Raw genomic sequence first — 17,605 nt, forward strand, 5'->3', positions numbered from 1 at the left:
TCGAAGGAGACGGCCAGTCAAATTTCATGAAACTCGAATCCAGGCAATTCGTGAGGCCGTGAAGGGCCGTCTCAGTGGATTTGCCTTTTTGATAGGCAAATTGTGAAGAGGAGAGGGGAGTTACCGAGAGTACTTCGTCTCTAATGTACCTGTTCACGAGCTTCTCTAGAATTTTGAGGAAGAAGAAGGTCAGGTTATGGGTATAAATGCCTTCGCCTCGTTATAGGAACCTTTCCCAGGCTTAGGAATAAAGATGACCCTAGAGCGCTTCCAGTCACAAAGTATGTGACTGAGAGCGATGCAAAGTCTATATATCTTGCATAGCGGGGAGATGATGCAATCTAAGCCCTCCTGCAAAATCCGAGGGAAGACCCCATCGGGTCACGGGGACTTGTAGGGCTCAAAACAGTTGACACCCCACCGAAGCCTAGGAATCGTAACAACCCGATTGGCTAAAAGCCAGTCCTCCCTCTTCGCCCTGTGCGGAACAGGGAAGAGGGAGTCAGGTCTTGTTGGTTTGATTAAAGTAGAGTCAGGAAAGTGGACCACCAGCATATGCTTGAGAGTCTCAGCCCCTGACTTAGTATACACACCCTCTTGCAACTTAATAGTATCAAGCCGATGTGTATTATCATGCGCGAGAATCTTCATGACCTTTGCAGTAGCCGGGACATTAGAAACATGCTCATAGAAGGTCCTCCAAGAGTCCCTCTTGGCAGCCCTAATGGCCCTGTTGTAGGTATTAAGAGACTGCCTATAGCTAGCCCATTCTCCCGTACGCTTGGCTTTATTGAAAAGCCTTCGAGTACACTTCCGAAACCGACTAAGATCCGCATTCCACCTAGGAACAAGCCTCGAGCGGATTACAGTCTTAAGTGGACAGTTTCGGTGATAGGATTCAATAATAGAGCACTGTAGGACACCAGACGCCCTCTCAAGATCCTTAGCTGAAGTTAGATTAGGGGTAAGACTATCCGCGTAGCGTATTAGTAAGTCCTCCCTATTGCCGGCCTAATTAGTCCGTTTTGGATTGCGTATCTCCGTCCCCACCGGAACTGAAGTAGTCGCAACAGTGAAGCAAATATGCCTATGATCTGACAGAGACGGCTCATTTGATACATGCCAATAAGACACAGAAAACGCAAGGTTTTCCGTGGCTAACGTAAGGTCAATGACCTCCCTTCTGTTAGAGGTAACAAAAGTAGGCTCATTGTTTTAATTAAGAATATAGAGTTTAGAACCAACTAGATATTCCAGTAGATGATCACCTCTCCTGTTGCAGTCAGAACTGCCCCACGTGACATGATGAGCAATAGCGTCGCAGCCAATGATTAGTTTGTCCCCTCTCTTCTCGCATTGATTGACCATATCATAAGTTAATTATATGTTAGCTCCCTATAAGTTACTCAAGCAATTCATTTTTATACTCCAGCGTTTTCTCACGCGCCGGCTTCCCAATTATATGCGACGCTCTGCGGCCGCCACGTGAACGAAAATCTTATTTACTCTTCTTTCCGTGGTTTCCCGGAAGTGGCTGTAGTGGAAGCTAGCCAATGATATCGGAGCTATTTAAGCAGCCGAATATTTCGCTCAGTTGCCTCGGTTAAGAAAACCATAAGAAGAGATCAATGGATTGGATTTAGCTCAGTTGTATAATTTTCTGGTTTCAAGTCACAATAACAACTCTTATCATTAACATTCTTTATCAATATAGGCAAATTATATTGAGTTCCTGCATTTTTTTTGTCTCAGCACTGACACAAACTCCATGATTTAACGTTAAAACATAAAAATTCACGACTAAAACACTCACGTGGTGAAAATGCAGCCGTACGAGCGGGATTTTTTTTTCGACGAGAGAGAGCGCAACATTCGGATTTTTTCCCCGCGCGGGCGAAACGAGAAGAAATCGCTGGATCCATTACGCCTATGGAGCCTGAGTAACTTATAGGGAGCTAACATATTATTAACTCATGACCATATTGATCACCTCAATTGTCAGGAGAGAGACCGCATCGTGGGCAAAGTATGCAGAGGCAGCCGTGAGAGTCAACTTGACACGCCCAGTGGCCAGGACTAACTTCACGGTCACCGTGTCCTGGGACGTGTATAGCGGTAGAGAGATACAGCAAAGATCCTTCCGAAAAAGAATACACGCCCTAGGCCTAACAGCGGTGTGGTCATAAAAGAGCCGCCCCGCTGTGTCGAGACCAAGGATTTCGCCATGGCAAATCCACGGTTCTTGTAAGAGGGCCACATCAAGACCCTCTATAGCAAACCTCCTACAGAGTACTGCGGAAGCCGCCTTACTATGGTGCAAATTGATTTGAATTGCACGTAGCGTCCCCATGTTCCCTAAGAGAGGGGTTCAGAAGGAACCTGGCTACACCTCATCAGTATCGAGAGGGCTAGTAGCACCTCCCCCTGACAGGCAAGCTCCTAGTCCCAAGATCCTCCCCCCGTCAGGATCACTAGAACGCTCACCGTCTGGACTACGAAGGGTCACATCCGATTCTACCAGTAGGGTGGACTCATCCATGGAAGATAAATCTTCCAAATGAGCCCCTTCCCCTCCCTCTGTGCCTAAAGCGACACCGGCAAGCTCTACAGCCAGAGCTCCCAGCTCGCTGGTTCCATCCTCTGCCGCAGACTCAGCTGCGGCTGTTGAAGTGGTTTCAGTGGGCTGTATGAGCTTGAGACTTCCCTTATCCGCTCCAGTAAAGCCCACAAAACCGGCGTTCTTAATGGCATCCGAAGAGGAACCATCTCCCCAGTACCGTACGGCACGATCCACGTACGTCCGGATACATTTCCAGAGTTCAGTGGCAAAGCCACTGTTAAGGATCTTCAGGCACCGGAAGAGCACCGCCGATTCCTTTGTAACCTGGTCCCTGGTTCGGAGCATCAACTTAAACGGCTTAGGGAGTTCGCTGGCTCTCATCACTGAGAGCACCGCATCCCCCACCACCGAGTAGGATATGTTTTCCTTCAACCACTGCCCAGTAAACGCATTTTCACAGGAGTACGTTAGGGCCCCGGCCATCAGTCTGAAATTCCCAAGGCACGGTAGAGGCTCCCCGAAGGTATCCCATCCAGCGCCCACATCTTCCTCCGTGATGACCGCAGTCGGATATCCATTCTTGACAATGGCCATCTTTTCTGAGCTGGCGGCATCCCTATAGGACTTAGTCCTTTTGGCCGCCGCCTGCGAATTGCCGGGCGAAGGAGTCGAGTCCTCCACTCTCGGTCCCTTCGTCAGGTTTTCACGTGTCGCCGCACCCCCGACAGGGGTGGAGACCGCTTCAGAACCCGGTTTAGCCTTTTCCCGAGCAATCTGCCGTTTGAGCCGGCGTCGCTGGGTACGTTTCAAAGCCTTGGGGGGCTGGGTGGAGCCAGTCACACGCACCGATAAATCGGAGCGAGTATCGCTGGATCCAGGCCCTAGCTTTGTGGTATCAGTGAGGGTTCTGCCAGGAGCAGACCCCTGCACTGTAGTTTTAGTAGTTTTTAAATTGATATTTTGTACAGAATCCATAAGAATCCCACGAGTAAGGGGGCAAGTAAAAGGTCGCCACCTGGTAGTCCCCCACCCGGGTGGAAGGCTAAATACAACGGGGTGTCGCCTGGTGCCCCGAGGGGATCGTTAGCGATACCGTAGTTTTACTTCCCCAGTACCACGCAGCCCTCGGCACGATGCCTCAACACCTTGGCTTGAGAACGACGCGTATCCACTTAGCCCACACAACGTAGTGGTTACCAGCTCTCACCACCGAGGAGTTGTGATAAATCGCATTGATGAGGACCCAAGCTAACGTGTGTAAAGTTAAGAACGCGAGCGGGAAGCCAAAGCAAGAGGGGGAAAGAGAAAACACTCCATCTAGCTTGCGTCCCCAACTTCGAGAGCCACATATTAAAAAAACTACACAGGATAAACGTTGTTGCTTTGTCTTGAGTAGACGACATTATTTTATTGATGATTTTGAACAAAATAAAATATCTATCATATTTTCAGTTTTCTAAGCGACTTATAACAGATGGAAACTCCATTTGGTGCAAACTTGAAAATTTGTCACGCCAGCAACAATAAAAACTATGTCCGTCAATGTGCTTAAAAGTTAGTGTTTATCGACACGACATCCTTTCAAAATAATTAATTTCATGATAAAATGTTTTCAGAAAATGGAAATGTTCTTGAAAAAGCGTAGATAAATAATTTTTTCAATTTATTTAGAGGGAATAGATAAAGAGTAAAATCAGTTGATTGAAATAAACAATGATTAAGGATTAAAAGAATAAAATTAATGGAAAAAATTGCAATATCTTGAACTTCAGTCAATTGATAAACCTCACTCATATCGTTTGTTTTTTCTGCCTTGGTCCAAACCAAGACGATTTTTTATAATATCTGTCACTTCAGTCTTAATGTAATTTAAATTTGAATAATTTCATTTTTTATTTACCGTCTTACATTTGGGGTTGATCTATTTATAATTGCTTAAAGAAGTACTTAATTTTCGTTAATTACATTTAGCTTATATGCAATAACATTGATTTCGATAAGCATATAATGTTGTACTTTATTTATAAAAGAAGTTTAAAAACGACGGTATTTGAAATATGGAACAAAAATATTTGTGTCGTACACTGTATACATATACAGTGTTGTCGAGATCAGACCAACAGCTTCCTTTATGTACAACCCCCAATACTGCTAACGGGCAATGTCCAACTAAATTATACAGGGTGTAAATAAATGTTTAGAATTCATGTTTTATTGTATGCAAGTGACAAAGTGAAAAAAGAATACTGGAGAATATGCCTGAATGCAACAAAATATTTTAAAGCACAGTCCTACGATTAGTCTTAAAACCAGGGCCTAAAATTGCAACTTCTAAACTGTTGGCAAACAGCTCAACGTAAATATTCGAAGTGTCAACCATTTTGATTGGGGCACTCTCCCAGACGACTGTCCATGTCTTGCAATACATTTGCAAGCAGTAAACTCATGACGCATGGTAAGACTAATGGCATTGCCGTCTTAGGAAATCCTCGTCCGTTAAGGCTTGATGTAGGGCGTTATGATAATGCCGGTAGTAATGCCCTTGTAAACTGGCACGAACAGTAGAATGGCGTAGTGCAACTTCATGTTCCACCGCTCTACTACTAGTGTGAGACTGGCTTCAAAACCATCTACGATGTCAAAGTCTCTATCCTCATTACAGACTATACAGTCTCTTCTTGCACTACCGAAATCACGAAGGTGCTCGCACTCGAATGTTGTCGATGTGGAGACCGTTCGGCATAAAGCACGTTTAGTTGAACGTTACCGTGACCTTCACCCAAATTAAACGTGCTGTCAAATTTTTCCTGGTTCGAATAGGTTGGCATTTTGCTAGGAAACGAGACTAACTACTGTAATTCTACAGGGCCGGTAGGCCCTTGTAGATATGACTTGATACTCTTTTGTAACGTTAAATCAAAATTCACATGCTTTTACCAATTTTCCTATGGAGATTAACATGGGGTTTTTCGTGATATTTAACCACCTCTAACTGAAAAACTAGAGCGAAGTTACTTTTCGGAATACTCTTAATTTAACAATTAAGTATTCAGGGTGTGCGATCGGCTAGTCTAATCAGAAACAATTAAGTCTAAGTATGTTAATTTTAGTTAATTACAGAAGTACTTGTTTCGACCATCGTGATTGGACATAATAATAATGCTAGAGCTCTTCGAAAACTCAAAATAACCAAGTATCTATGGTGTAGTGGTTATCACGTCCGCTTTACACTCGGAAGGTCCCAGGTTCGAGCCCTGGTAGATACATGACTTGACTATCGTTATTGGACACAATAATAAGCTAGATCTCTTCGAAAACTCAGAATAACCAAGTATTCATTGTGTAGTGGTTATCACGTCCGCTTTTCACGCGGAAGGTCCCGGGTTCGAGCCCTGGTAGATACATGTTTTGACCATCGTAATTGGACATAATAAGCTAGATCTCTTAGGAATCTCAGTATTACCAGGTATGTGTAGTGTAGTGGTAATGTCGTCCGCCTAACACGCGGAAGGTGCAACGTTTGGGCCCTGCTAGATACATGTTTTGACCATCGTAATTGGACATAATAATAAGCGGTAAAGAAAACATAATTACTCAAAATTTAATTACATTAAGACTGAAGCGACAGATATTATATAAAAACGTCTTGGTTTGGACCAAGGCCGAAAAAACAAACGATATGTGTGAGGTTTATCAATTGACTGAAGTTTCAGATATTGAAATTTTTTCTAGTTATTTTTATACACTCAATCCTTAATCAATATTTAGTTCAATCAACTGATTTTACTGTTAATCGACCTAGTCCCTCTAAATTAATTGAAAAAATTACATATCTACGCTTTTTCAAGAACAATTACATTTTCCGAAAACATTTTATCATGAAATTAATTATTTTGAAGGGATTTCGTGTCGATACTCACTAACTTGTGAGCATCTTGATCGACATAGTTTTAATTGTTGCTGGCTTGACAAATTTTCAAGTTTGCACCAAAAGAAGTTTAAATCTGTTTTAAGTTGTTGATAAGACTGTCGTTTAGAGTGAATGTCGTCTACTTAAGACAAAGCAACAAAGTTTATCCTGTGTGGTAAAGGGTAAAGATCACATAAACAGAAATACTTCTCAGACTTGTTATATTCATTTCCCGCGGAAATAATATGGTTAAACAAATCATTCATTACTAGTTATGCCAAGAAGGTCACATTTAACTCCGACACCCCCTCCCTTCCTCCATTTTCCCAATATATGGCATTTTATAATCACCAGTGGTTTCAGTGTATGGGTCATCTGAGCCGTCGCAACACACTCAGCCAATATTACCATAGACTGAGTTATGACCAAGAAATTCTTAAGTAAGGAAAAGGAAGTTCCAGTGCAACTTTACCATCAAAGAGGCGACAATAGAAATGTAGCATTTCGATATACGAAATTAAATGTATAAATTCGCGCAACACCCTTGTTTGGCATCCACGATCAAATATTTACATTTTCCATTCGAGTTATGCCAAAGTTCGCTTCCTTGTTTTAGACATCCAGTAGAACATTTCAAATATTCAATACTGTATCCTCAACATGATAAATTAATTTCACGATGGAATGTTTTCGGAAAATGTAATTGTTCTTGAAAAAGCGTAGATATGGAATTTTTTCAATTAATTTAGAGGGACTAGGTCGATTAACAGTAAAATCAGTTGATTGAATTAAATATTGATTAAGGATTGAGTGTATAAAAATAACTAGAAAAAATTTCAATATCTGAAACTTCAGTCAATTGATAAACCTCACACATATCGTTTGATTTTTCGGCCTTGGTCCAAACCAAGACGTTTTTATATAATTCTACTACTTAGCTGCGACACTGAAAGACCCTGTATATCTAAAGAGACCGGAAGTTCCTCATAGGTGAGTTTTCAAATATTGCCAGCTTGAACAGGTCATGGTGTGTATAGTGGTGAAGGTCGCTTTAACGTTCGACACGTGACACCACGGTATGTTTGGTCCTCCAATGTCCTGACCCGATAGGTCCAAACAATTACCATCTTGGTTTTTCGGATCAGTGTTGCGGTATTGCTGGTCCCATTAGAAATACAAGGTCTGTAGTGTAACAATTGTAACAATACGTCTGTTAAAAAAACAAAAAATACTGAAAAAAAAATTGTAGTAATGGTTGGCCAATTTTTAAACACCCCTAACCTTAAACTTTGGACAAAATAAGGAAAACATAAAGGTTTCTTTGGGAATAACTTTGAAGAAGGTCCGAGTTGTCTGTGGAACCGAGAAAAAAGACCGTAGTGAAAAGTAATCGTCGTTACGTAGCAGTTAGGATCAAATTTAATTAGATAGTCTCGTCTCTTAGCAAAATGCCATTGTATTCAAACCAGGGCAAATTGAGCATGATGTTTACGAGGATTACCTAAGACGGCAAAACCTTTGTGTGAACTAATTGAAGCCGATCCATTATTTTTTAGAAAGGTACTGTTCTCTGACGAGGCTATTTATGGATGGTACCTTAAATCTGTGCTTTAAAATTTTCTGTTTCTCCCCCCACTTGACTGGTATGCTAGGTGATATTTCTGAAGAAGAAAATTAATTGAATTAGAGGTAGCGAGAGATGGCTAGCGATGTGGCTTAGTTATGGGCTAGACGCCCTTGTTTTACTGGCAACATTATTACATTGAATGTTGCCAGATTATGTTAATTATATATTAATATTTAAATGGAAAAGTTACATTTTGACACATTCCTTACCCTAAAGTTTTGTATTTGTAGCCTATTAATGCATTATAGTGATAATGTAATTAATTTCAGTGTTAATTAGGAAAACATTTAGGCTGAAACAACAACTCGCGCAGTTTAATTTCATTTTCTTATTTCAGTAAAGGGTTATCTATAGATACCCAAAAAACCTGTTGTTTTCGATTAATTTCACGTTAAATATGGTTATTAAGTTGAAATTAACGGCTTATCTTCTTTTATTAGTGTTATTGCAGTTTACTATACGAGTTTAATAAGAAATTCTCCTAAACTGCAAATTTTAGAGGAGTGACTGTTTGACTCTTGCGGAACAATGACTATTTTGCCCCAAAACTTTTAAATATCGCGCTTTTTCAATGGCTCTCTATTAAATAGGTAAAAATGCTTTTAAATGACAATTTAATTAATAAACAGGAAAATGGAGGCTGGGTGAAAGATAAGTGTAGTTTTAATTTTAATTTGGTAGTTTAATTATAAGGTATCTATGAATTTACCCAAAACACGAATTTCACATTAATTAAACTTGATTAAGTTTAATTTAACGGCTTATCTTGTTTATCTAGTGTGGATTTAGTTTATAATACAATTTTCAATAAAATATTAACTTTAATTGCAAATACCCTAAAATTTTAATGTATGCGCTGTTGATGTATTTTAACGATCATTATTATGATCATTAATTTGAAAGTGAAATAGGAAACTACTGTGGCTGTACGAAAAACTTGTAATGCTTTAATTTGAGCGTGGTTCGTTAGAGTGGATTAAGCTTATAATTTATTTGAATTTTTTATCCTAATTGCAATGTTTAGTGCAGTTAAATATTTTTTCCACATATTCAGTTTTTAACCCAAAACTTTTGAATTTCGCGGCAATTAATGTACTTAGAAGATAGTTTAAATTAACTTAAGTGTGAAATAGAAAATATTGGGCTTTACGATAGATTTAAGAGTTTATTTAAAAGTTATTTGAGCTTTTATCCAGAAAATGTATATTTTGGTTTAATTTCACGTTAATTATATTTAATTGAGTTAAAATTAACGTATGTTAGTGTTTTGGCAGTGTACATTTAGGTTAAAAAATGAGTTTAAATGTATATTTCACCATAATTGCAATTTTTAGGGGAGTTTTCGATTCTCATTTTACGCTAAGTTTTGAATTTCGCGCCTATTAAGGTACTTTGGAGATAATTTAAATTAGCTTAAGTGTGAAAGAGAAAACATGGGGCTTTACCTACGGCTAGGTTAGTTATCTGAGTTTTCATCCAAAACAAATGTATATTTTGGTTTAATTTCACTTTAATTACACTTAATTTCGTTGAAATTAACTTGTCGTCAGTGCTCATTAATCTCATAAAATGACTTTTGATAAATAATTAACCTTAACCCTAATGTTTAGAGGAGTTTTTATTATTTCCAACACATTACCTTAAATTTTTATCATATCCTGTGCTAGGTTTGCGGTAACATAAAGATTATCTATTAGGGATGCAACAATGCATCGGCCAAGAATCGGCTTCGGCCAGAATCGGCCACTTGGCCGAATAATCGCATCGGCCGATTTTTCTAAGGTAATCGGCCGATTTTTTTCGGCCGACTCTTTTTTGTTAGATCTGATCTTTTGAGCTAGTATAAAGGAACTAACAAATTTGCAACTAAACGTTTGACGTAAACGTGACTGTCACTTTATTAACCGTCTTTGAAATTGAGTTGGTAAACTATATAGTACATATATTTGAGAAGTGGATGGTTGCGGTGAATGAAGGCCAGTTTCTCAGCATTTTGTGGCAGCAATGAAAGAATTAATCAAAAACAAGTTGTAGCAGAAACAGGGCTTCCACCAAAATCTCAAAAATAAATAGGGGGGAAAGGGACTTTTCACGATAAAATAGGGTTAAATAAGGGCCTAAATTTTGAAAGTAGGAACCAAAAAGGGACCACTGGTAAAACAAAATGATATCTTTATTATGTGAAAATAGCACATTTCCTCTGGTGCAAAACCAGTTTATCAATTGCTTGAACTAGTTTTTAATATCAACAAGTGGGGGTTACTGGTCCTTGGGACCAGTTTATTAATTGCAAATCCAAATAATAATCTAAGCACCGCGTCAACAGTTATTCTTGTTATCTCTCCTTTCCTGACTACTTAATAAATACTTTTTCTGAAGTTTATGAAAATAGAGTGATTTAAGGACCAAATACCAATTTAAGGGTAGAATAAGGGCCTTGCAGGAAAATAGGGACTTTAGGGACCTGGTGGGACCCCTGCAGAAAGAATGGAGAAAATTTGTGTTGAACTTAATGACCTACCTTCTCGGAAACCGGACCAGATAGATTATTGTCCTTCAACATTTTTGACAAGTACCACGCATAGACTAATTCCTAAAATTAATACCGTGGGGCTTCGGCCGATTCATCTGCCGAAGCCGATTTTTTAGCGAACGATGCATCGAATCGGCCGATTGCAAAAAATTACGAATCGTTGCATCCCTATTATCTATACAATATGTTATGATGTTATTCTATAGTTTAGCTTGAATACCAGTAATTAAAATAAATATTTATACAATTCATAGCATTTTAAACCAATAAAAAACGGCAATGTGGACCGTTGAAAATGGCAAACAACGTAACCCTCCGTTCCCAACGTGGTTACGTTGAGAGAATCTGTGATGTAAACATGAAAATTATTTGCCTAATTAAATTATATAACGACACTGTCCTCCTGGATTAACCAGCACAACTGTTACTTATGAATTAAACAATCCACTGCTGGTAACAAATAGTTTATAAAATGATAACGTAACATCACAGTACGACTGATTCACTAGGATCAAAATTGTTTTAACGAATAATCTGGTCCTCTACATTGGTTTAGTTTTAGGAATTATACCACACACCTTCACAATTAGAAGCATTTTAGTGAGATTAACAAATAATGAAACCGTTTATACCTGTCCTCAAATGAGAATGTTGAAGTAACTGCGCTAACGTAAACACCACTCTTTTAACTGCCGTAGGGAAAACACATTGAAAATTTTGTCATCTTTCCTGTAATATTTTGAAGTTGAATTCTTCACAGGGTGAAAACACTACCGTTGATTTCTAAACCATTATAATTTGGATAGATATGGCATTTTTTACTTAAAACTAGAAGCGCCAACAAACTGTCATGAATACAGTATTAAGTAGCGTAAAACCTAGGCCCTAGGGTTGGGATTTGTAGCATGAATCGAAGCAGACTGCGTAATTTGTAATTCCAAAACAGAGCTGGAAATTTGTTTTCTTATAATCTTTAAAAGGAAAGACACTATAAACACTATATTACATAGACGAACTAAAATACAACTTAAGCCTTGGCCGTAAAGAACGTCGAAAAGCTTACTTTAAATGATATAAAAACCTCTATTAACTGTAATTATTTACCTGAATTACTTTTCTAGACGAAAATTCGACCTGATAACGACGTATTTCTTATTAAGGGTGCTACAGTTAAATAGAAAATGCATATAAAGGTGTTCAAGCTCGGATGAAATACCAAAGTAATTTGTTAGCGCTAACTGCTAAGAAATTAGGAAAATCAGCAAGAAACCCAATATTTGAAAAATGTCAACGTAACTTGTTAGCACCCACAAACCTAGGCCCTTCTAGTTGTCAACGAGAACGAAATGAAGAAATAGGTTTAAGCGCGCTATAAGGTTAGGCCAAGAAGTTATATCTAGTTTATTAGGGAGAAGGTATAATTTCGCCAGATTTCAAGCTTTATCTCCAGTCCAAACGTAGGTCCGGAGTCAATCCCCGTCTCTAAATTACAACCAGCATCTCATTGGTTCTTGAAAACTCACGTCAGCGCGACGACGCGAGTGACGAAAACTACAGTCATATTTTCCGACTGAGGAGAGGCGAAATAGCCCGGCGCCTCCTTTTACGTCCCCTCTTGTATTTTGAAAGGGGGAATGCGACTCGGGCGCGCGAATACGAAGGCATCTTATACCTTCTCACTGAGATACTGATATAACTTCTTGGTTAGGCTGACTTCTGACCCAAAAGTAACTTTTTGACTTACTTTGTTAATTAGTTAAAGTACAACACTTAGACTTCATTAATTAAAAATCGAAACAGGAAAGTTTCCCATTTAATAAATGCTTGTTAATTTAGAATTATTCCGAAAACTAACTTCGCTATATTTTTCCGTATGGCCTGTGACAATTGCGTTAAAAAACGAAAAAATTTTAATGCTTTTTCTATGGGACGCTAACCCTAAAAACTGTGAATTTTCTTTTAGCATTATGGAAGGGTGTCAAGTCATATCTACAAGGGCCTACCGGCCCTGTAGAATATCGTATGTAGAGAACTTTACTAAAGATTTAAAATACTATTTCGCTGCAGCATTACTTGGAAATAACAAGATCGGATATTTTCGTTCTTGACCTTGGCGATAAGCCCATAAAGTACCTAATTGACTACAAGGGAGAAGCCTCAATGATTGTAGCCTTTCGAGGTGTATGTTCAATTGAACGTATCTTTGATGAGGATTTATTTTTGAACGGAAAAGCATTTGCATTTCTTAAGGGAGTTTTTGGTGAAGGTTACGTACTCTGTCCTGGTGTTACGAATGAAGCTGTACAAAAGATATCCGAGATAAATTTTACTCCAAAACACATTATGAAATATGATTCTCCTGTGCCAAGAATATCGTCACAGCTTTGTTCAGTTTGGTTTAAACCTTCTAAATATACTCTGGATAAATATAAGGATTCTAAAAACCATTGTAATCCATGTCGAAACCTTTCAAAACACATCAAGACTCTAGGAAATCGTGTTTATGCTTCACCATCATCGAAGTGTCCCTTTAAATTCTTATCTCCGAGAAGTAAAAGCAAGCGTCAATCTCAACTAAGAGTCCGAAGGCACAGGCTTTTTGAATCCAATAAAAAACTGAAAGCTAAATGCAATGAATATGAACTTACTCTATCCTCAAGTCAAAGCAAGGAATTATCAAATGTAACGAACATAACAAACAAAGACTTTTCAAACGAGTTGAATGAACTACTAAATCAAATTCCAGAAAGAAGTGGAACATTAAAAGACATTTGGGAGAAAGATTGTGCTAGACATGTAGAGAAAGATAAACAGCAATTTTAAGAAGATCAACTGAGGAATGGTAAGCCATCCTTACAAAATTACATTTCTTTAATTGTTTTTTATACTATTTACTAAGGAAAGGGATTAAAAGGAAACAAGTGGAGCACCATAACATACCGCATAGGTAAATAGCCACGTTGACTGTTCTTGGTCATTGAGGCATATTTGACCTGCAGTGGGGCTTGGAAGTTATAAAAATTATTTCGTAATTCACGTCGCGTTGAGGCGAGAAGCCAGTGGGGCGGGGCTCTACGAGAGACGTACGTGTGGATACTAGAAAATTTAAAATTTGACAAATTTATCTTATGCTCTGAATACTTTTATAACTTCTCGATGGGAGCTTTCACCTAAAGCAATGTTCATGGCAAACAACATGAGTGACACTAGGTAATAATTGTCAAAATATTTTCTAGCCCTTGCCATAGCTTGTAGGAGCCATGCAGCCTACGAAGCTATACAAAGTTTTGGAATTATTCAATTACCTAATTGGAGAAGCGTACAAAGAAAATTGTCAAAACATCTGGATGGACCTGGTATCAATTTTGATTACTTGAAAGAGCAGAAAAGTTGTTACGAGGATTTCATCAAAGAAGTGGCTAATGGGAAATTGGAACCCAAACGTGATGGACTACTTATTTTACATGAAGTCAAAGTTACAGCTAAAGTCATTTGGAACTGCAAAAACCACAAGTTGGTTGGGCTTGCTATGACCCACGAACAACTTTCTAGTTTGGACGATATTTACGATGATCTTAAATCCACCGATTACTTGCCAAAAGCAAACTACATATTGCAATTACTTTAGAGAGATTTAACTTCGGATTACGATATTGTTGGGCCTTACTTTGCGTCAGAAAACACCACAGACTCTCATTTCATTGCGGCTTGTCTTTTTGAAGTTTTAATGGCCTTTCAACTGCATGAATTTAAAGTATCAGCTTTGATGTGTGATGGAGCATCGTCCATTGACTCTCATAAAGCTAACGCAAAACTATCAGGGAGCGTACGGTGTCAAAATCTCACCAAACGGTATCAATGTTGGAATTAAACCCTCCTTCAGAAATCCTTTTGTTCTAAATGAATATATTCATTGGATAATTTGTCCTTCACACCAGGTGAGAAATTTGTAATTACAAAGTCAATTATTTGTACAGGTCATTAATATTGTAATTTCAGATAAAAAGTTTGATCAACGCGCTCTTTTCTTCAAAAGAAGGAGGAAACCGTAAATTTACCAATCAAGGTGTAAAATTTGGATGGGACCAAATTATATCTTTGAAAAAACGGGAAGATAAGAGGAGGTAACAAGACATCCCGAGAATAGTGCCAGCTCTTCTTCAAAGTTATATTGATAGAGATGCGTGTACCAAATTAAACGTTAAGCCAGCTCGTATAATGCAGGTACGAAATACGTTTTCAAAACTGTAAATAAGAATATGGATATGAGAAGTAAATTTTGTCAATTGAACTCAACTGTAGCAAAATGATGTGTTGGCAGAACTATTTGAATATGCAAATCCTAAGAATGGCAATAAGCCAGTTGATAGCGCAGAAACCATGGCCACATTTAACTATCTCAAGGCTTGCAATTTGCTTTTCGAAATGGGTTCGCTCGCAAAGGTGAAAATAAGAAGCACAGAAGACTCGCCAATGATAAGTATAGAGAACGGTTTTAACTATTTTAAAAATTGGCTAATGAACTTAAAAGGTAAGCTTATGACATTACCCATTCAGTGTGTCTGCTCTACCACCACTTGGGCACTTTTTTTGCTCCTAAAGGTAGTATGGGCACACTCTAAGGGAGGGTAAAGAGGTAACAAAGTGATTTTTTATCATTTCTTCTACTAATCTAGAACTTGATGAGAAATTCATCCTTATGTACCCATCAAAGGAATTTCTTTCGTGGCAGGTAAATAGGAGGTTTTTAAACCAGCACACTTACGAAACTAAAAGGGTATTATCGTTATTGGTTTAGACATGGGATTTGCTTAGGGTGATGGTCTTTGGGATGAAAGGCCTTGTAGCGGACTTTTCCAAAAAGTACCCAAGCTACTATCTTCTCCCACTTCGATTAAACGGGAGTGCGGTTGAAACCCTATTTTCACAATACAAGTTCAACGCCAATGGAAAATTATCTGGAACAAATTTCGCATACGCTAGAAAAAACAGACAGACAAAAATTGAGGTACACGGACACCACCATTCAAGCAAGGGTTATAGAACTGAACGATTATACGTCAGTCAAAACTTCTCAAAATTCAATCAAGGACGAGTGATAAAGAAAAAAGCTATACAATATTGTCTTAAAAAGAATAAGGAGATACAATGTTGATCGAATCTATCTTTATTAATTACAAAGATATTGCAAATTAAAATATCACATTTTATAATCTTGTAGGAACTTTGGCTTTTTATTGTCCTTCTTGACGACCTTTTGTTATTAGATGATGTGCTGTTGAGATCTTCTTTAGAGGAGGTGGTGTTGAGATCATTAGATGATTGAGGTTTTAATGATGATTCTGTGCTTTTTGGTTTACAATTTTTTCTGAAACTAGCCGGTTCTTTAACTGGCAGAGGGTTTTTGCACGAGAAACTAGATTGACTTTGTTTACAGATTTCACCCTTTGTAAGTTTTAAGTCGGACATTTTTTCATTAGGTAGGGTGGTGGTGACTTTCTTGGATGCTTTGCACTTTTGGGGAGAGTTGGTGATTTCTTTTAATGACTGGGTTTTTCGGAGAGAACTAGTAGGTGACTGAGCCTCTCTCAAAACGCAAGATGTCTTCGCTGTGGCAGTGATGTGTGATTTAGTTTCAGTTTTTAAAAGTTTCAATTTTCTGCGGTTTGCAGTTGACTTTCTCTTAGGTGTTTCACAATTTCTTGCGTCGTGATTTGGGTTTCCTTTACTTTCTTGACTAGCAGATGGTCTTTTTCGGGCAATATTTTTATCAACTTGTTTACTAGTGACAGGTTGATTAGACATATTAGTAGCAGCACTAAACCCAGTCGCCTTTGACATGACGTATAGTTCATCCCTTAGTGATGCACAACCCTTGGACATTTCCTTTCTGTTTTCACTTGTTTTAGCTTCGTTTGCTTCAAGCCAATCATTGAAGGTCGCATGGACAATTTTTCTTGTCCATTCCTTGTAAAAGGGTCGCAACATTTTCTCAGGTTTCTCTGTGATGGTTAGGGCGATGTCCATAAACAACAAGAATAAGTTTTCATCTTGAAAAACATCTTCAGTTAGCACCTTTATAATGTTACTCCCGTGTTTACAAATGCCATCGCTATTAAGGTAGGTTCTCACTTTGGTATTTAGTTCTTTTAAAAAGGGTTTTAGTTCTGGTCGAGGAAACTGCATGCCTCCTTCGTCACTCATTATCATTCCTGAATAGTCTAAATTGGATTTATCTTCCTTATCCATGCTAAAGGCCCAGCTCAGTTTCGACCTTCATTAATTTGGTCATTTGTTAAGGATTTTGACTTTCCATACATCACTCTGGCTTTGAAAACTCTTCTTATGTCTAATAACCACCCACCACCAAAAGACACGTAGCTTCTGTCGTATTTGTCTATTAAATCTTCCTTGTTTGTTGTCAATTTTTGGGCTTCAGTAAGTGAAGGATCATCACACTCTCTTTGGCTAGAATACTCAATATTATCAATGGACTCGTTGATCGGAGATTCCAAATTATCACTATTGCTATTATTGCTGCGTAATTCTCTATGAAGGAGTACTGTTTTTGCCACGGTGAACACTTCGTAGCCATAGGCATGAAACAACGCAAGTTTATTGGAGTCTGTACATTCAATATCCGATAATGGATTTAGAAACTTATCTAGCACCCAAAAGTGTTGAGCTATGGTGTCATACCAACGTTTAATCATAATTGTTGACTTTTCTGAACTAGTTTGGCTTTTAAACTTTTTTTTGTTGGGTTCACAGCTGGAATACTAATTTTATCGTAAGTTAAGCGGAAAAGGTCAAGCATATACTTAATTAGTGACTGAAACTTGGTAGTTTCTTGTAATAAAGCTTCGTGGCATATCAAGATATTTGTTCCCTCTACGTTTATTGAGTTAATGAACTTTTCACCTGTACAGTTTTTCAGAATAATTTCGGTGCACTTCTGAACAGTTTCCATTATTA

General features: G+C 38.4%; 1 protein-coding gene, 1 long non-coding RNA gene and 1 other non-coding gene across 3 annotated transcripts in view; 2 read left to right on the top strand and 1 right to left on the bottom strand.

Moving 5' to 3' along the window:
* The window catches only part of LOC149630008 (uncharacterized), a 236,726-nt gene that overhangs the window by 36,599 nt on the left and 182,522 nt on the right, over positions 1 to 17,605 (bottom strand). The window lies entirely within an intron of this gene.
* Positions 5,754 to 5,826, top strand: TRNAV-UAC (transfer RNA valine (anticodon UAC)). Its single transcript has one exon. It is a non-coding gene; the product is annotated as a tRNA-Val (tRNA).
* On the top strand, positions 14,834 to 15,544 carry LOC149630011 (uncharacterized). The gene is made up of 3 exons (XM_089851328.1): positions 14,834 to 14,854; positions 14,933 to 15,232; positions 15,446 to 15,544. The coding sequence occupies exons 1-3, from the start codon at positions 14,849 to 14,851 to the stop codon at positions 15,542 to 15,544; spliced, it is 405 nt and encodes a 134-aa protein (XP_089707454.1). The 5' UTR covers positions 14,834 to 14,848.

The sequence above is a fragment of the Phalangium opilio genome, unplaced genomic scaffold (genome assembly GCF_054372755.1).
Source record: "Phalangium opilio isolate 3A_F unplaced genomic scaffold, DU_Popi_V2 ptg000104l_1, whole genome shotgun sequence".
Classification (NCBI taxonomy): domain Eukaryota; kingdom Metazoa; phylum Arthropoda; class Arachnida; order Opiliones; family Phalangiidae; genus Phalangium; species Phalangium opilio.